This window comes from Pezoporus wallicus, unplaced genomic scaffold (assembly GCF_028554395.1).
Source record: "Pezoporus wallicus isolate ANWC-B61680 ecotype Strahan unplaced genomic scaffold, APGP_CSIRO_Pwel_v1 contig_6714, whole genome shotgun sequence".
In the NCBI taxonomy this organism is placed as follows: Eukaryota; Metazoa; Chordata; class Aves; order Psittaciformes; family Psittacidae; genus Pezoporus; species Pezoporus wallicus.
Window position 1 is genome coordinate 2,682,961 of NW_026637486.1, and position 21,433 is coordinate 2,704,393.

Here is a 21,433-nt window from a genome sequence, read left to right on the forward strand (position 1 = left end):
TAGCATTTTAACGATATTTAGGAAGAATATGCAGACTTCCTTTGATCTTTGTGATAACTGAAAGCATATTAAGACTATACATATGTGCATAACAATGTATATACAACGTAAAGAGCACGCACACACAGGCTAGTATATAGTTTGAATCTAAGGAAGCCCAGGGTATGTACCCTGGGTACTGTATGAAAGGCAAGATGTGGGTGCCTCAGGCATCCCTTGCCCCTGCTCTCCACTGAGATTCACCAGCTCCTCGGCTGCAGATGACAGCAGAATCTACTTCTCCCAGGAGTCTCTAACCTACAAAGGGAAGACTCATGAATTAGTATTGCTAAAAGCAATAGAAATGATAGATAAGAATGTTCAAAGAGTTTCAAGCTGTCTACCTTAATGCCAGCTAAAATCCACCAGGACAACTCAAAGAATAGGATGAGAGTGCCTAGAATCACAGAATCATTATATTTTCTTCTCAAGAAGCAAGCCAAATGTATTATTTGGCACCACATTCATAAATGTGACATTCCATAAAGCAGAAGAAGGAAACACAACAAGGCTGTCTCACTTAATATGTTTCAGGCTTTGGCTGCAAAGCTAGAGCAACTATATACATATTTCATTCTTCATTGGTCTCAGAATAGAAGCATATGAGAGCAAATACAACTACTAGGAGTTAAATAAATCAATATGCTGTTTTCTCAATAATTGCTTACACTATCATAATGTTTTAAGTGTTCATTAAAATGCAATTTAAGATTTGAACGCAATAAATCTGCCTAATTCAAATTACTGCATCTACAGGGTCTATGGGATGTTGCATACATTTGGCATACCCAGGCATGGCTTCTAAAATGTGCTACAAAACAGCTTCTGAACTGATTTGGGTATTCACATCTTGTGCTGTGCTCTCAGTGTAGATCAAATAGATCAAATGGGAAGCAGACATATTTTAAGTGACAGTGCATTGGAGGAATTCCCAGATTTGCCATAGAAGGAATAATAAAACTAAGGCTATTTGTCCTTTGGGATTCCATGCAAGTGGCACCTAAGCTGGCTAGCTGAAAATATGCCCAGGACCATTACAGTCTGCAGCACTCAGACACCTGCAGCTCAGCCATCAGCATTGCCTGATTACTTTTGTGTTTCTGAAAGCAGAATATTAATACATCCGACTGATGTGAGACACACTATCCACATTCTTCTCTTCTCACTGGCAAAAATACCAGACTAGTGGAGAAACAACTAGAATTTTAATATATGTTGATTTGTACACTGCGTTTTGCATAAATTTGCTCTTATTTTGGTATTATGCGGGCAGCTGGAATAAGTAAAAAAAGATCTGCAGATCTTCCCAGGCCTAAAAAAACACTGAAAGCCAGAGTTTCCTTTTCAGATTCATGATTTAAATATTAAAATAGTAAAATTCTATACTTTGGCTTTTATGATCTCATAATGAAGTCATAAATATATTTAGAAACATTTGTATTTTTACTTTGGAAATGAGCCTCATAACCTGACTGGAACACACCTTAACAAAGAAAAATAAAAGTGGTGTTTTCTTCTTTACATGGCATTAGGTAATACTCTTTTTTATTTCATTGGAAACGATTGTGTTTAAGTTTAATAACATTCAAGTTATGTGGCTGAAAAGTTGGCTCACTCTGCTTTTTTTTGTTATTTTATGAACTATATGTGACAGTCTATCAATGTTAAAGCAAGCAGGTGTTCCACGTTGAAGAAAGATTTGAAACTAAGATTAATGAGACTAAAAGCCAGAGTAGCAATAGCAAGATTCAGCACGTGTGAAGCAGCCCCTGAAAAGCCCCAAGTCTGCTCTCCTGAAATCCAGGTCTGCAATCTCAATTTCCTCACTGCTGCCCCTCAGGATCCTGAGTTTCACTACCTCAATGGCCACTGCAAGCAAGCCTGCTCCTGACCTTGACATCCCTGACCCGTTCTTGTCGGCGAATACAGGGTCCTACAGGGTGTCACCCCTTGTTGGTTTCTTGAATGCAACAGAATAAATCTGTATGTTCAGTTATTTTATATTCATTAAGAAACCTAAATACCCCACCAGGTGCAGTTCAACAGTGTTAAACAAAGCCACCAAAACTGAAGATTGCCATACATTTTTCCAACAATTCCTCATTTCAAACCCACCTTCCCATCTCTCTAGTAGGTCTAGGAAGAGGACTGCTTTTACATTTTCATTTAATCTCTTGACAGATAATACACACATTCCTCCCATGCAGGTGGCAATAGCTTGTTATGTATAAAGATGATCTCTCTTAGGTCTCAGTTGAGTATTTTGGAAACAATCCCCAAAGGAAACCGTCCTTTCTTCAGGAGAAACACTTCCATTGATGATGCCAATTTCACCTGTTTCTGATGTACAGCTGAATATGAGCGACATCCACTGAAACATCAAGACTATGGACATGTATAGGAAATAAAAATATCAACACCTAGGGAAGATGTTCCATTATTTCTTTGTGGTTTATGCTAGTCTGAATAGTTTGTACTAAACAGTTCAGCCACTGAAGTGTGGGAAATATTAATGCCGATGTTTTCTCTGCTCCTCTGGGAAAGCCATCTTTTCTGGGTCTGGGTAATAGTACTGTACACACACAGCTTCCACAGAAATTATTTTCAGATCTATCCGTGTTTGAATTCAGTTCATATGGCAGCAGAGAAGAGGAAAGATGTAATGGGCTTTATTTTCCCTGCCCATGGCAGAGGGGTTGCAACTGGATGATCTTAAGGTCCTTTCCAACCCTAACTATTCTATGATCCTGTGATTCTACTCTTACAAATATGAAAATAGAGAAGCATAGCATGATCCTGAGAGCTTCTACAAGTGATGGAGCTCTGGAGTGGCTGATTGTCCATTCTGTATACAGCTTCCCTTGCCATACCTCCAGGACCTATACATATATATATATGTGTGTGTGCGTGTGTGTATATATGTCACTGTGGCTTGATGTGAATCTGCTATCATCCCAGCATTCCAACAGGAGAGGGTCTTCAAACTCTCAGATACATCTGTTACCAATTTCCTGATTGACTTTAGTTATTCGGAGTTGGATATTAAATTCCCAAGCATTCATCATAAACTCTGTTAATAGCTACATCTATACTAGCAAAGAAACTATTGTCGAAACATGGGGTCAGCACTGACCTACTACTATCTGTGCTACTGAAACAGCAGCGGTTTTAGCCTGAGGCCTTTAGCTCTTTCCCAAACCCAGGACAAGGTTTGAAAGACAAAACATGACATGGACATTTTCTTATGATGACATGCATGGTGTTATTTCCTTTTGAGAGGGAAAACCAGGCAAGTGCATGGATGCAAGCTGTCCCATGCTATTTATTCTTATGGCTGGAGAACCATGTGCCTTCACTGCTTTTTTTTTAGAAGAAATCAGTTGTCCCTTGGCCCAACAGTACTCCCAGTATTGAAAGGTTGCAAACAACTGAAGCTCATTTCCGAGAAATAAATCTCTCAGCTATGTGAGTCACATCTAACTCTTAAAGATTTGATGAACGATGCAGATTCATGACAAATGACTGTTTTACCCAAGGGATATCATCTTATGTTGACTGCAAGGAACTATGAAATTAATATCTAGATTAACATAGAAGAGTGAAAATAGATCCCCTAAAAAAAAAGGATGGAAGCTGAACAGAATTAAGAGAAGATAAGACAGCAAGGAAACTTTCCACATATTAGTCAAAGAATGTCTCTGAGTCAGGGCACGGAAGAGACCTTCAGCAAGCCTTTAGGGAGGTGACCACTGGGTCATCACTCAAAGCGGACTGCTGCAGCTGTGTGGGAGATTAATTGATAACTCTGAAGTTATCTCCCCAAAGGCTCCTGAGAAGCACTCATTTTATTGACTGTGTCAGCTGAGCTTTCATTTTACAACAGTACAAGAAGTGCAATAAGTTTGAGAAAAAAGGAAAATTACTAAATCAGGAGTACGCTTTAGGATATAAATGAAGATTCTAATTAATAAAAATAAAGACTGAATGTCTAACAACAGAATGACATTCAAAACTTATGAGAGGCTGCCAACTTTTCCTATGAACTAAGTACCTCAGGGATTTTTATCAGTTTCTGGAAAAGCTGATTAAGGACACCCACTAAAGGGTTCAAAATAACATAGGTGAAATATGTTGTCACATTGTACGAACAGCTGAGCCTGGGAAGCCCCACAGCAGGGAGCAATCCAAGAGCAAAATAGGAGAGACACAAACGTACTTTCATTTCAGTTCCACTGAAGCTGTTCCATTTGGTGTGGTGGATGCCAAAGGTAACGGGAAACTAGTTCTACCTAACTGGCTCAAGGGGAGCCAGAAGATAAACTGAAATACATGTTGGAAAGAGTATGCTAACATTCTTACAGGAATAATCAGTACAGAAGTTAACTGGAAATGACATGTGAAATGCCATGATCCGTCTGCAGAAAGCAATGAAGAGCTAAAAATGCCCAAGAGCTTCTGAGCAGAATGTAATATCTTGTGCTCATGCCTTAGATTTATGTGTAAATATAGCAAAGCTCTTCTGTTGGTGATTTCAGGGGGTGTATGTTATTACCAGTGCACTAGATTTGGACATGTTATAAAGCCAGCAGATCAGTCCACAAAGAACAAGTTGTAGTTGTGACTATCACTTTTTTGGGTGACTATCACTTTTTTTCTTTTTCCTAATTTCTACCACATACCAGTGCCAAAAACCGCCATCCTGACACGATGCAAGAGCTTCTGTTTCATTGGTGATGTTTCCAAGGAGCCTAAAATTCCATCACAACTAGGAAAGATCTCAGGTTTGCCAGTACTGAACATCTCTAGTTCCAACTGCTTAGCAACTCCAGGGTTAAGTCCAGCACATCCATAAACTGAAGGCAGGGACAGCATCACTCATCACTGCTATCAGCAGTGCAGAGGAGAGCGTCTAGAAGCCAAAGGAGTAAAGCAGATGTGGCCACAATCACTGTAATTCATTGGCAAGAGTTCTAACACTATTGATTTGAATTTACAGTGAAATCGACTTTTTGGAAAGCTGAAGGGAGGCTTGTTCCCAAATTTATTGCTGTATGGACATCTTTCTGAGAGAGACATACTCCTGCTTATCTAGAGATAACTGACATTGCATACTGTGGCTGTCATCAGCTCAATTGCCCATAAATCCAAAGCACACAGGATGCTATAACATGGAATAGGGGTGTGGGGCTTTGTTAATACTGAACATTTATGTAAAACATTTAGTCAAGAATTCATTTGAAAGCCAAACATATATATTATATATATTAGTATAATAATCTATGTGTATACATACATATATATATATAGTGTGTGAGTATATTTAAAAAATAATATTAAACCCCCAGAACACAATCCTGACAGCAGAATGAGGTGGATCAGTACAAAGAAACTATATACTTACTACTCAACTGGTAGTAAGTAAAGTGTGACAACTGCAGAAAATGCTCAGCTTCCAGGGGGTGAGGCTGATTAAACAGTTCCATTTCATAGGGAGGAAGAAGGCAGATTGTGCAGTGCACTGAGCTGTCATCATGTATAAAGTAATTTATACCAGACTAAATGATGAGGTAAAAGAACATTCACCTCTAGGCAGTGGGAGTCCCATAGGTTCAGAATGAAAAATAACAGATACTGCAGGGGAAAAGTGAAATGCAATACACTGTGTACAGCGGACAGCCAGAGTAATTCCATCAAGGAACTGCTTAATACAGCAAGAAACAGTGCATTCTAAAAAGCTGTCTTATTTAAACAACAGTGTATTCATACTGGATTTAATGTGTCCTGTGCTGAAAAACAACATACCATGTTTATTCCTGATTTAAACTGTCTTATGACCAACCCCCAGGTCTAACTGTTTACTGAAATATCATCATAGAATTATACTGAAGAAGACACAAGTGCCAAAACATTCCTTGCTCAGATACATGGACACTGCTCTCTCAGCATTCTTACAAAAAAACATCTCTCACATGATGCCAGCTCTCAGAGAAAAATACTATCTATCCAGATTTCAGATACTCTTCAAGACAGGCATTTACCAAAACAATAGTGTCAGCCATGTATGCAGATCTAAGATCTCCTCAGGTGACTGGGCACACTCATGTATTCACCACGTTTTGGAAAGTGAATCTCTTTTTCTCACCCAAAATCATAGAATTATAGAATAGTTAGGGTTGGAAAGGACCTTAAGATCATCCAGTTCCAACCCCCCTGCCATGGGCACGGACACCTCACACTAAACCAGGGCACCCAAGGCTCTGTCCAACCTGGCCTTGAACACTGCCAGGGATGGAGCATTCACAACCTCCCTGGGCAACCCATTCCAGTGCCTCACCACCCTTACAGTAAAGAACTTCCTCCTTATATCCAATCTAAACTTCCCCTGTTTAAGTTTGAACCCGTTACCCCTTGTCCTGTCACTACAGTCCCTAATGAAGAGTCCCTCCCCAATAATACTGCAAAGAATAGAAATCCTCATTTACACAACGTGAACAACAGAGAATTCCTCATATGACTGGAGCAAGAAAAGTCTGACAAGACAGACAATAAAGAGGTTGGTTTGTTTAATGTAATAAAAATAAAGACCAACAACACTGCACAGAAAAGTACGTAAGATCAATCCTGGGCAAACAAACTCCATGTAAAAGAGGATGTAAAACCTAGCATGTCCATTTATACAACTGGAAGTCTTTTATTTGTTCTAAACTCCATCTAACCAGTCTACTGTACAAACGGCAGAGGTAACTGCAGTCAGCACTATCACACTGTGTGTGATAACACATAACATACAGACAGTTAAGCCACAAGATTGACATACACCACGACTCCTGCCGCTGCAAATTCAAGTATTTTCTAGAAATTTTAGATACTGCGGATGAAGTTACTTCCAAATGCTTTAAAAGATCCATCTGTGTTAACAGAGCCGTTCATATGTTAGCACATAAGGTAGAGCCCACAGAGGCACCGTGATAGCTGAGAAGCAAATTATGTCTGTGGTAACTGCACAGAAAGATAAGAGAGATAGCAGGAAATGAAGACAGAGTTTGGAAACTTCGCACGGTCTTTGAATCAGATCACTTCTGTGCTGGATACAAATGGATAGCTGGAAAAAAAACACATGAAGGGAGATCGTGCAGTATCTCTTTTAAGGATTTTTTAGGCAACAGGTTGGTAGAGGTTTGAATTGCCTGCCTGGAAGCAGCTCTCCTTTGACAACTGAATAAACAGGCTCCTGACTTTAGTTTCTCAAGCAGCACCTAAGGTTGATAACAAAAAGAAACTATATAAACACTTGACACTCTGTTCAAATCCCACAGGCTAAATGCACAATCTGACTTGACATTGACCTATATTGAGTTAAGCAATGTTGATGGGATTGCCTTAAAAATTAATTGATATAAAATGTAAGTACAGTAAGTTTCAAATACAAAATAATACCATGTAGTTAAGTTAATATTTTACAGAAGTAGATAAATTTTTCCGTATTAAGTTTCTGACCGTTATATTATGGTCACTGGAACCATTAATCCTCACATTCTGGTGAACAACTGATCAGACACTTTGAGAAGATACTCACAAAAAAGCCTCAGCTTATTTTTAGCTCAGTAGAACTGGCAGCACTACCACCCCCATAATACAGAGTCCCATTATTCAAAACACATGTATCCTTTTATGAAACATGAAGTTATTAATTCTCCATATAGTTATTAATTTTGCTTGGGGTTTACTGGATGTGCAGCCAGTCACAAGCACAAATAGGAAAGAGCTGGTGTTTTGAAGTAATTTCACTACCAAACTCCATGAAATGCTGCATTCGAGAGAGATTACAGTCATCCAAAGGATGCCTTTTAAACATGTCCTGGTGAGACCGATACCAGGAATTATATTAACAAACATGGAATTATGACTTCTGATGTTTTTATGTAAGCACTATGACTCACTCCCTTGTCTGTTATTATTTCTGTTTTCCTCTTGATTTCTTCACAACTTATTCAAAGCAGAGACTCTGAACCTGGAGTTGTGCCTCCTGTGAAATCTCGGGGAGCAGGTCTCATCCAAGACCTTTTTTGCTGAATTTTAGGTTCAGAGACTGAAGAGTTTCATGCAATTACTCACGTGCCTGGCAGCATGCAGTTTCCAGCAGTAATAATCTGGTTTACTGCTTGCCATTTTCTAATACTGTGGTTTTTCTCCAGCTTATGGTACCATGGGTGTTACAGGGAGTTTTGCCTTCTCCATCACAGCAGGAGAGAAAGCAGGCTCCATACCACAACTGCCAGGTTCATCTGAAGAACAAAATGTATCTTTCTCTCGACAGCATCTTTTCCATTTACTTCTGCCTCAGCAATCAAAGCATTGCACTCTCCCCTTACACAAAGAAAGTGGGGTCTACTGATAGCTTATCTGGTATTTGGAGGCTAAAACTGAACAGAATATTTGAGCATAAACCCAATGTAATACTAGGGAAGTGCTGTTTCAATGAAAGAGCTAATCAACTGCATTCAGTTTGGCTTATCAGACTTCCAGATTTAACCATATGATGGCAGACAGCCAGGAGTGGGAAATAGCAGTGGCCTTTGTGCAGGGACATACGGAAAAGAAACAGGTCTCTGCATTACTAAGATATTAGTTTCTTTCAGAGCTTTAAAAATACACAAGCTTCTAAAGATTTCCTGTGTCCTTGTATACAGTTCAGATACATACTTGCTCTTATGTTCTCCTACAGGTTTCCTGAACAAAATACCTACTCTTCATGAAAGTATTTTGAGGATGAAACTGCACCTGTGCAAGTTACCTATTACAGCAAGAGGTATCATACCTAATGCTTCTGTATATACCTACCCACAAACCCAGTGGGCAAGCTTTCCAAAAACTTACCCAGTTCTGGTTTTCATGGTTAATTCAAGCCATGAATTTTCTGTACATGCATGATATTATTATTTATGATTTCTCTGGTAATTCATTAACCTCACTGCAAAAGAAAGTGTTAAAATATACACTGACATAACCGGTTTGGTGCAAGAGTTGAAACCTGTCAGCTTTTGCCATATGTGCTTTTGAAGATTTATTATTCTAGAATACATCTACAGAGCAGACATTCAAACAATAGGGCATATTCTGCTAAAAGCCTTAAAAAGTACCAACATTTATAACTTTGGTATTTTCTTGCTGCTGAGGAATTATTTTCCATAGGTTCTGCTATAAGGATACTGCTGGCTGCTCAGAACAGCTCTTTATTGCCTCCTTCTTGGCACTGAGATACAGAAGCAATGCCTTAGAGGTGAGTAGCCAGAAATCAGTGTGAGACCTCCTCTAGCATAACGAGTAGCATGCACTCCACTCACTCTGTAAACAAAACTGAAATAAGATGATAACTTTCATGCTGTATTTTATTTCTCTCTCCAAGAAATTAATCTCTTTTCAAGGAGAAAAAGGATAAAAATGTATAAACCTGAAAATTTGATAGAAGCCCAGAGAAAAGTAAGTATGAAACCAAAGCAAAGCAAACTGCAAACCTTCAAAACTCTTAAGTTCTATTTCAAACGAAGAAAGTATTTTGGGTCTATTTTCTTGTTTTTTTTGATAAAACTCCTAGGGTTCTGACAGGAATGACTTGAATTTATGAAAGGTAATTTTAAAAATGGTATAAGGATCATTTAAAAAGCTCAAAGAATTATTTTTAAAGGCTGTAAGTAATTTGAGGCTGCCATACAGACTAGGACATTAATCATATGAGAATCATTTTCATATCAAAAGTGATTTTGCTAGCAGCTCCTCTTCAGCTAAAATAAAATTGATGGGAGAAGCTCTGTACAAGAACAGCCAAACAGTTTGCAATCTATAAGCTTTAAGAATACCAGAGTAGTCCAAAAACCTGTATAGTAGTCATATAAAGTGAACAGGGATATAAATTTGCTCCTCAATTAAATAGAGTGCAACTGTGAAAATTCAGTGCCTCTGTACTCCTTCCTGTAATTAACATCTCCCTTGTAGTTGGCTACAGACACCGGTAAAATTCCAGGCACAGCACAACCCACAAACAAAATCAGAAACAGCATGTTTTGATGCCATTCTATCTCTAGATAGAATATGAGAGATTTAATGAAATACAAACTCCATTAAAATGTCAGTATCTGGCGTTTATCATAGCAATATTCTTTAACACCTCAGGTTTTTCTTAAAACTGTAGTTACTCCTTATGCCTGCACATTTACACAAGTTTTATGACTGTCAGTTTTGTCTTTTGCTTTACAGGGATTTATGGCTGAGGTCCCTGAACATTTTGTCACCTTAGTTCTATTTCTGAGTCAATAATTTCTCTCAACCAGAAATACTAGCATCACAGCAACTAAAAAACACCCCAACAATTAGCCAAGTGAATTTAAGATTATGATCCTTAGCTTAGAAAAGTCTAAGTTTTAAAGACCTACTCAAGTCTACCTTAGCAAGGAATAAAGTACTTTCATGTTTAGTACACGTTTACATTAGAGGCTATGGAAGCTAATTGCATGGATTAATCTTGTTATCTACAGTTCATGGCTATAGTTATATAGTGTGGATTAAACAATTCTACCTTCTTTCATCTACTTATCAAAATACATTTGATAGCCGAAATGTAAAAGCTTTCACACTTCTAGCTGGGTTCAAAGCAGTGGTTTACCACCACCACTAATAAATGCATGCATCTAATACACTACTCATCACGACTACTCATAGGTTATAAAGTAATGTATTTTTCAATGCTGCAACTACAACTAAATCAGTTTTTCCAGAGCTCCATTGCCAGCAGAAGCCTACCCTTCACCATATTCTGCAGCTACTGTCTCTTCCTCAAACATCGGCTTTCACTGTCACTGTCTTGAGTGCACCAACCCCCAACCATGACAAAAAGAGAAGGTAATGTCTAGAAGACCACCACAGTGAATAGCAAACCTATTTACACAGATGTGCAGCGTGACCTAAAAGTAGCTTGCTTTTAAGTTTCCAGTTTAAAATAATCCAGCACCTGCCAGAGCTGCTGCTTAGATGATGTCTTCTGAGCTGTGAACAGTGCACCAGCAAGAGTTTTGTTACTGGGTAGATAAAGCAAGTTTCACTTGGAAAAAAGTAGTAATTGTATAATATTGAACTACTCTACAAGTAGTGGAGTCAGCCCACATGTAGTAATCACTGTATCTGCATAACACTATAATTGCATATTACAAACTTGGTTTAGAGCTGCTAACAGAAAGGGTAGTTCCACTAAACAGTATTCAATAGGTGTTTAGGAAACAATGCATATATCACTTCTATACGGATGAGAATGTCATCTCAGAATCCTGGAGGGATCAGGTATCTGCTCTAGACTTACTGCTAAAATCCAGTTTAAATGCAGCCACACAAATACATATTCAACATCAGTAAAAACAGGGCCAAACTGTTGGTCCTGTTACTGTCATTTGTCACATACACATAATAATCTTTCCCATATTCTGACAGACAGAAAGATGAAGAGAAAACTCAACTTCCAGCTAAACACAGATTCCAGCATTTGGAGAACTAAGCCAGAAATTTCTTTAGGTACCTTATGAATAATGTTCAAAAACTGGAGATATGAAAGAAAAATTAAGGAAATTTACATTCAAGTTATGTTTTCTGGTCAGAGAGAAGCTGACTGTGACAACAGGTTACTGTTGTTAAGCATGTCATAAGATACATAAAAGAACGAAGTGTGATCTGACTAGTCAGGGTGAAAGGAAACACATGCTCTAACCTTAACTGCAAGTAGAGCTGTAATAAACGGAAGGCATATTTTATTGATTGTCTTTTTTTTACTAGAGTTAACAATGGTTTCTAGAATAAAAAACAGTTCTTTTTTAAAAGAGGGAAATGTGAAGAATTCAGGATACAGTGTAACAAGTTCAGTTCTTGCTCAAAGCTGTTATAAATACCCTTAATTTGCAATTAATATTTGCAAGTAATAATTGACTACTAAAAATAGTGTAAGAGTAAATGCCACTTGCAATTTTTATCTCTGCATATGGAAGACAATTTCTCAAGATGAGGAAGCAGACGTTCTGCATAAAAACATGTCCAATTTTGATGTGGATTCATCAATATTAGTATGATGATCTATAAAATGTATTACTAGTCAGCAACTTCCATGTAGGATTATCCCTTGAATGTTCAGGTCTGCTAAAAATAATGAAGGCACGCAAAATTCCCAATGAAAATTCAGTTAAATCTTTGGTAACAAGGAGTATTAGGCAACCAGAATCCTGTTGTATCTCTCTGATTATAATTTATTTCATATTCTATTTTTATTACCATAGTTTCAGTGTATTCTAATCCATCTGTCACAAAAGATAGAACAGACTTCAATGCCAGCATCAACATTAATTATATCAGTAAGATACAGTGTACCAAAGTTCATTGTACTGTTAGACTGCTGAAAGAAACTTGATGTGTTTTATAACAGAAACTCATGAGTACACTCAAAACACCTCAGCAATGATCCTGAAATCTGAATGTGTACAGCAACACACCACACTCATTGAAATCTGGAGTCATCAAGCCCATCTCTGACCAGAGTTGAGTCACTATGCTGTTAGTCATGTCTGGTAAGTGCAAAAAGCTCATGAACTTGCAAAAGCAAACGTGCAACCCAGAACATCACCACTACACAGTCACACAAATAGCAATAGTTTTGTGTTTTGTTTGAATAATACTTCATTAAGCTGTTCTTAACAACTTGTACAGTTCTGTTCAGAATGTGAGTTAGAAATTAGGTGAAACCTACATTAGTAACTTATTTCCAGCATATCTGCACAACGCATCTAACCCTTTTCCTGCAATACCAATGACTCCAGACAGAAGTGCTATTAATGTTCTTCCCTGGATGCATCCAGTGTACCTGAAGACACATCAGGGTTGAACAATGTTTCTTTTAGGGATCTCTTAGGTTGGTTCATCATGTCAGGCTTCAAGACAGATACAAACACATGGTCTCTATTTGGCTTTAAGCTTTGGAAGTCTCATTCCAAGTCCATTATAAATACCACCTCGAAAAAAGAATTAAAATTCAAAATGTCTCCGAGACAGAAACTCCAGAAAACTAAATGTTCTTGAGGTAGACATGCATCTCATGAAAAACAAACTGCTATTCCAAAGAAGAGGCTTTAAGTGGGAAAAAAAGTAGGCACTTTTGCCATTTATCAGGGTTCCTAAAGAACGGAGTGGTAGGCAAGTAAGCAGAATACTCTTTAAAAGACCTTAAACCCCCTCCTACTTGCGCAGAGAAGCATTCAAACACTTGGAGCTGTAGAAAGCATATGGATGCTAGGTGCAAGCATAGTGCTAAAGTCATTGAGGACACTTCACAGAAGTACTTATGGTACCCAAAACCAGTTTCAGCAGTTTTTCCTTCTACAGAAGCACATGGGGAATATTGCCACAAATATTGATGCAGTTTCTTCGCCAGGACTTTGGGGTTTAAAATTAAATACCAATCTCCCTCAAACTGAAACCCCTGCTTCTACTCCCAAACAGATACTACAGCAAAGGAGCTTTCTTCTGCAATGCAGTACAAACTCCAACAACTCTCATCCACTTTCACCAAATAGCATTTGCATCCTTGAGGAAAAGCCCAAAGCACAGACTACAGCAACTTGCACTTGCTTACCTGAAAAGTCTCAGTTTGAGTGGTGAAAATGTTGGAAGGATGTTTGTAGCCACCACCAGACACAATTCTTCCTTGCAATACTCAGTTATGAACAAGTAACCATGGGCAAAAGTCTGAATTTTTAATGCTCATTGCTGAAATACACAGTATTATTTTTCCACAAAGTGTTAAATGGAAGATATGAATCTTCCTGCAAAAACCTAACCGAGACTTAGAAGAAAGAAAGTAACTATTTGGAAATTGCCTAGATAAATGCCTCTGACATCCATTTAGTCATTAAGAAAGATAGGAATAATAGTTCATGGAGGTTGATCTCTTCTGTGCTACAAGGTACAGTTTATAAACGTCAGTAAAAAATAAATTTGTAGACTTTGACAGGAAGTTTTCTAGCAGAAAATGGTAATACAAACCCATAATTTCCTCCCTTCTTCTAACTAAGAAGATAATTTGAAATTAAGGTTCTCATATCAAACATTTTCTATGAGTTTTCATCCTGCTGAACATCAGTTGCACAGCACTACTTGATGATCCCTAGTCATCTTCAATCAAATTGAAGTGTAACAAGTAAAAGAGTTGCAGAAAGTTAACACAGAGCAAATGTAGAAAATAGGGTTGATTTAAGTTTAAGATACTGTAAGGAGTGGAGAAATAAAGGCAAAATAATGTGACAGAACTCTCTAACTGCAAAATTCCAATATTAGACTAATGCTTGTGAAAATCTGGATATTTAATAAACTGGATACTCAGTTTTGTGTGATAAATCTTGATACTTAATAAGCTGCATATTAGGTTCTGCTTCACACAAATCCAATGAAAATGTAATATGCTAGCTGATACAGACTTAAAACACTTGTCTGTCTTTCAGCTGTAAAAGATAAAAACATTGTAAAGATGCAAACTTACTCTACTGAGGTATAAAAGGGCTTCCTGTTTTGTTGGACATGTTTATTTCTTTTCCATTTTGAAAAGGAGTTACATCAATCTGATGATTTAAACGCTCAAAACTCCATTTGTGATTTGTAATAGAAAACATCTTTTCACTTGTCCAGACAAGTGAGCTGTGACTGGACAAGCAATAAAGTTTACATATTCCTCTGCTACCATACCTGATGTATCACTAGGGTGTACACAGACCCCACTCTTCAAATAGTGCAGCTAAGTGATAACTGTCCTCATAGACAGGTTGCTACAAATGCCTCTGGAGTTTCTCTACATTTTTAACTGATCTATGTGTTTTCAACATCCCGTTCAATATCATACTGTAACTATATATTCTAATGTTTCATGCATTAATATAGGTATTGGAGAAAAAATTAGAAGAGCTCATGCCCTAGCGGAGACTTAAAATCTAAATGCAGCACAGCAATCCAGCAGAGCAAAAGAAGTAGCCACCAGGACCCCATGAAATAAATGGCACTTTCCCTAGGTTTTATGAGATTGAAAGCCAAAGAAGCAGTAAGCTGATTAAAGGAGTTTTTACAGGGGATTAATTTCTTTAATATGAAACTCCTTTAACAACCTACAGTCTCAAAACAGTTTCCGAAGCAGGTTAGTACACATGATCTCAGGTTCTACTTCATTCTAGCTGTTCCAAAGTCATGTCTTTTGACATAGGAACTTGCATGTCAATGTGTAAAAAAAAAAAAAAAAAACCAAAAACAGGCCTGGAAATTCTGTTGTTGAAAGACACAGACAGCTTTGTTGCTACTTTGCTGTGTTTTGGGTCACTACATTTCAGCTGTACTGTACATGTACCTTCCGAGATAGAAATCAAGGTTTAGCACAAGCTATGGACAGAACAGTCTTCCACGCACTTATACTAAGTAATAACCACAGTAACTTGAACATCATTCTACAGCAAACAAGAGCTTTTGCTTACCACCCAAATGGTGGCAACTAAACATAACGTATTGTAGAACCTTTCATGTAAGCAATACCTTATGAACAGAAATATTATTACAACACCTAGCGTTAAATAGAAACTTAAAGTATAAATTGGCTATTTTAACTCTGAGGTTTTGATTTGAATACCTCTGCTGTCAATTTAATTGTTCCAAAATTACATTTACTACAGTCAGCAGCATTGTTTCAAGCCTCATATTTCTTTTTTCCTCACTGCAGAAAGACAAGAAAACCTGCAATCATGTTCCAATATGCACCCTGTCTCCTGAAACCATCACTCTAAAGAACAAACCAGGCCTCCAGTCACTCTCGCAGCCCAGCAAATCTCATCACCCCTGGCACATCCGCATTTCTAATCTCAATCTGTCAGCACAGTGGAACACACACGCCAGAGTACTTACAGCAATATTCTGATAAATCCGACATTGCTATTACACTATAAGCAGCCTTTCAGAAACGACATGCTTTGGCATCCATAGATAATGGGATGGCTTCCCAGGGACTGAGCCAAGCAGCAAGCACTGCAGAGAGACCTGAGAAAGGGGTCGTTCTCTTGCAGCACCGTCTCACAAGTGACTCCCTTGGAGGCTACTGGAGGGCAAAATGTGCTTTTGTAAATGACAGAATTACAGAATCATAGAATGGTTGGGTTGGAAAGTACCTTAAGATCACCCAGTTACAACCCCCTGCCAGACCACGTTGCTCTGTCCAGCCTGGCCTTGAACACTACCATGGATGGGGCATTTACCACTTCTTTGGGCAACCTGTTCCACTGCCTCACCACCCTCACAGTAAAGAGCTTCTTTCTTATATCTAACTTGAATTTCCTCTGTTTAAGCCCATCAGCCCTTGTCCTATCACTGCAGTTCCTGATGAAGTGTCCTGTGCTCAATACCACAACATATCAGATATCACAAGAAACTGGCATATTTAAAAAGTGCAGGTGAAGTCTTTAACATGCTGTCAAAGGTGTTCTCTCACTAACTTTTGACATGGTGAAGAAAGCTGTTCAATACTGCAGACATTCTTGGAACTACAAGAGCAGGGAGACATACCAACTACACTATCAGAAAACCTTTCTGAAGTTACGAACTTCTGTTAACAAATGAATTCAGTAAAAATAAACAAAATCAACTATTTTTAAATTATAATAAGTATCTCAACAGGTTATATTTTGATTTTTGCTGTTTTCTGTGAAAAGCTTTTTTGGCTTTTGCATGCATAAATTGCAGAAAAATTCTAGGGAAGAACTGCCTCTATTTAACACTTCATCAAGAGAAAAAAGAGGAGTGATCTAATTGCTTGCTGCAACACAGGTAATGCACAATATAAAAGTAAGAAAACCTTCTGTTCCTTTGAAAATGTTTAATTGCTGTCAAAACTAATGATTCAGTCTTGTAAGTGGTTATAATAAACATAAATCCCACATGTGCATGAATTCCACTGATGGCAGTGGTGCTGCATGAATCGCATGATTCTCATTAATACATGAATTTGCAGCCGGCAGAACGAGCTGCTGCAGAAGCCCACTTTGCAATTAGTTATGAAGGAAAACAATACCCTTATGTCAACATTACAGCTCCTGAAACCTAATCCTGCAAAGCACCAATGACTGAATTCAGTGAAAATCAGCTACACATGTAATGATGTGTCTACATGACACTTTCTGCATTAAGATGTTGCAATAGCTTTCACACAGCTGTTACATGTTGGCTATAATGCTTCAGCTAGATCACACTTCAAGAACAATCAAACACAGAGCTATCATGCAAGACACTTCATGACTGCTTTGTGGTCTGAAGCACAGATCTTTGGGTAAACCATAGGGCTTACAACCCTTCAGGTTAGAAGGAGAGCTCTGGAGGTTACTCAGTGCAACCCCTTCACAAAACAGAGCTCACTTCCAAGTTAAATGAAGTTGTACAAGACCTTATTTCATCATGATGTTATAAAGAGGAAGAGTCTGGAAGCACAGCACCTTGCAGGGGCTTTGCACAGGAAGCAGAACACTTCAGAGCTCACTTGCTCATACTCTGCACATCTACCTTATTAGCCGAGTGCTGTATGTTCCTTAGGCAAATAGAACTTTTCAAATATGAATCTTGGGAGAAATAGCATTTCTCCATTAATCCAATACAGTCTAGATTACTGTAGCCCAAACTAAATTATGTCCAACTGCATTATCTTGATACAAAACAAGAGGCAGAACTATTAAAGCTGTAAAAACACATTAAACATACACTTTTGAACACCTGAACTTTTTCTCCAAGGACAAATATCCACTTTTGTGACTTTAATAAACACTTCAAGGTCATACACAGGTTCCCACCACCCTGCATCATGAATTCATAAATTATTTTCCACACAGGAGGAAATTATTTTCCACACAGGAGGAATTAATGGCAGTGCTTGGAAGCAGATCTTCCCCCTTCAAGATCGTCTAGTCTTAATGATTTCACAGTATTTCCCCAAATCTGCATGTTTTCTTTTTTTAAATCATGATTCAACTCTCTTTAGGAATTACACCCTGCTGGACTGCACATGTATCACTGCTGCTTAGAACCTCGTCTCAGCAAGTAAATACCAACAGAACCAGAAGATTGGGTCAAGTACATTCACCCCATTTATCTCGATTGAATGATAGCTGTGAAGCCTAAAACATGAGTATTTAAATTCCCTTATTTATGAGCCATATCAGTGATAACCATACAAGGAACCACCTAGTTAAAAGTACATACATTGATGGGGTATTACACTGATAACAACCGCACAGTGCATCAACAGCAAAAGAGGCAACCACTCTGAGGTGCAAACAACAGAACATTCTAGCAACAGTTTGGAGATTCTCCACTTCCTTAAAGCCCATGTAACAGCAACACTTCTTGGCCACTAAAAGCTGAAATTAACTGCTATTTGTGTCCGGCTTGTGCTTTATGGACCTAAATGTTTCATCCCTTGTTGAAACTACAGTTATCCCACAAAATTGGGATCTTGTTGCAGATCAAAACCAAGACTCATCTTTCCAAGACATTAGCTGGATGTATAGGATTCCCTCAAATCACCCACTGATTTCAACAGGCTGTTGCCACAGAATCTGTACAATGCAATTTTTGGGGGGAGGGGGAGTGTTGTCAAGTGTAACAGAATCACTTCCAACTCAGCTGACGCTATATTAGAAAAAGAGAGAAAGAAGAAAGAAGAAATGGAGAAAGAAATGAAGAAAGGCAAAAAGAAAGAAGAAAGAGGTGAGAGAACCAAAGCATTGCTGTCCAGCCAAACACCAGTGGGCTACTCTAGATACTCAGCTGTGTCTTGACAAATTGTATTTCTACTATCTAATGAGAGTTCAATCAGAACTCAGAAATATAACTCTGTATATTGCACTTCATATTCCACAGAGTACCAAAACTTACGTGCATACAAGAAAAACTTTCATCTCACAACAATGCAAATGCATCTGAAGTACTCATTCCCCTGAAGGACCTGAGAAGCCATGTGTCTATTTAAAATACCCTTTTAGAACTGGTAATACCTTTGAAACCAGAATAAACTTTCACACACTGTACACATTGTACTTCACAAAATACTACTGCTATAACATGTTACAAAGAGGAGGAGAAGAATGCTGCCAGGATACACGGCAGGGAAAAGCTCTCACTGGGAAATGTGGATGGCTTTCTGTGAACTCCAGAATGATTACATGACATTTATGCGGTTTTGCTGCCGAGTGTCAAAGCTGTGACTTCAGCAGATGTTTCCACGCTACTCCTGCACCATGAGTCACCCGGGGCTGTTCTGGTTTCACATCATCAAGGCAAGACTTCATTCATGCTGTATTAGGTGAATAGGGAGGGCAGCAGTTAGCTGTGCTTGGAGGAGTGCCGTCACCACGCAACGTCCTTCGTAAGGATACGCTACGTTCTGATTTCTGCCATAAAGTAGCAGATAAAACATTAATTTCCTATGATGTCAATTTGTGCATTTTGGACAGAGTTCTTAAAAGACCACCTTGAACTCTGCAACCACGTTTTTAGTGTGTTATTTTGTGAGATGCAGTAAAATCAGTATTCCTGCAGGACAACATCATCAACCAAATCCACTTCTTTCTCAGGCAAAATTTGAAAGAAAGAGACAAAACCCGATTAGACCAGGCTCAAGACCTGTCCTTCTGTAGCCATCTTGCACCAGCACACTTGGGGCTCTTTGGCTGGGGTAGAAACAGCTAAACTTGATTTTGATTGAATTTTTCCGGATATTAAAAAAAGATTAGTTTGCCCCATGTGCCAGATTTATGGCACTCTTGTGCTGGGATTTGTGGAGCATAAGCAGAGCTACACTTGCTCTCTCTAGACATCAAAATTGGCGAGCTAGAGTCCCGGTTCTGGGAAGACCAAGGTGCTGGAACCACGATTTTGCAGCACTGTTGCACTAAGAGCTTCCCAGGGCATTTCCTTACCGAAACGAAGTGCTTTGCTTTTGGTGCAGTGCAATGGAGAAAACTTACCTTCTCTCTTATTATTGCAACATTTTGAAGCTTTGGTACAAAAATAACGATCATGAACGGTATCTAGAAATAAAGCTTTCACACAGGCTGCTGCTAAGAGATCTGAGCTGCTTTAAAACGGCAGGTACAAGCTGAGCTGTGGGAAGCGAGGAGGGGGTATTCTGCCAGCCCTGCATTCTCCTCCCTTCCCTTTAAACCCCACCCCACCCCACCAGCAGCAAAGTCAGCCCCCTTACCTGATAATATCATCGTTGTGCCCGAGGAAGAATTTCTGGCTGTGCTCTCTGGTGTTGTAAACCACGCCGACTCCAGCCACGAAGTACACCACCTCTTTGCCTGCCGTGTAGTACAGGTTGTTGCGGCACTGGTGACCCCTGTACCCGTAAACCCACTCCAGACGGAGCTGGCATCCAGGAGCCGTCCGATCCGCCATGATAACCAATCCCCTCTCCCCCCTCCCTCCACCCCCCGGCACACACAGAGCCGAGCGCTGCCCCTCCTTCCCTCAACTCCTTCCCCCTCCGGGGTTTCCCCCTTTAAAACGTTAGCGATCGCTGCCCAGCGGAGCTTCAGGTGGCACTTCCCAGCGGCGAGCTTAAACGGAAAACGCATTCGCGGATCAGGTCTGTCGCTGCCGCCGCTCCTCACCGCTGCGCTGCCACCATAATCTGCTGCTGCCGCTGCCCAGGGCGAGCAGCAGCCGCGGCCCCGCCGCTGCCACCCGGGTAACTTCTTAGGGGAGAGGCGAGATCGCAGAAATGCACCTTCAGGGGCAGCAGACGGGGCTTTATCTTTCCGAAAGCAAAGAAACTTCTGTGCGTCAGCACCTGCCGAAGGCTGCACCTTGCCGGTTCGCTGCGAGAGGCTTCCTGGGTGCTCTGCTTTTTAAGCTATCTACCTCTGGGTGCGAACTGAAAAACACACACACAAAAAGCCGTGCGTTTGAGTTGCACAATGTACGCGTATTTAAAATGTAAAGGGACTGCTCTGAACGGGGGAGGCACTGCTGGGAGCCGTGCTGTGGCGGTTCTGGGGGCTCTAGGGTCCTCTAAGCTTTCACAGCATCAGACCTTGAGTCTTCACAGGAGATGCTATTAAAAGAGAAGACTCGTATACAACATCCAGCATGGCAATATCACCCCACCTTTCCTTATCCCCCAGCAACCCCAAACTTCCTCCTTTAGGAGTCTATAGCAACGATGTAATTAAAACACTTTTACGTTCCCATTTCTCAGTCACAAACCACTCCAGTTTGCCATGAAGTAGCGGGGGCTTGTGCTTATTTAGTCATTCGTTGGAACAATATTCCCAAGGAATACACACATCCT

General features: G+C 39.4%; 1 protein-coding gene across 7 annotated transcripts in view; it reads right to left on the minus strand.

The window, feature by feature from the left end:
* EML6 (EMAP like 6) overlaps nucleotides 1-21,433 on the minus strand; it is a 119,133-nt gene extending 97,700 nt beyond the window's left edge. For 3 of the 7 annotated variants that reach the window (XR_008971740.1, XM_057405813.1, XM_057405814.1), the window contains exon 1: nucleotides 20,342-21,432. Coding sequence is in view for 4 of the 7 variants with exons in the window: in XM_057405813.1 (XP_057261796.1) it covers nucleotides 20,342-20,538 (197 nt within the window). In the remaining 3 variants the exon portion in view is untranslated. Of the gene's footprint in view, nucleotides 1-20,341 lie in introns of all 7 variants that reach the window. The other 4 variants (XR_008971741.1, XR_008971742.1, XM_057405812.1 and 1 more) reach the window with 2 other exon arrangements.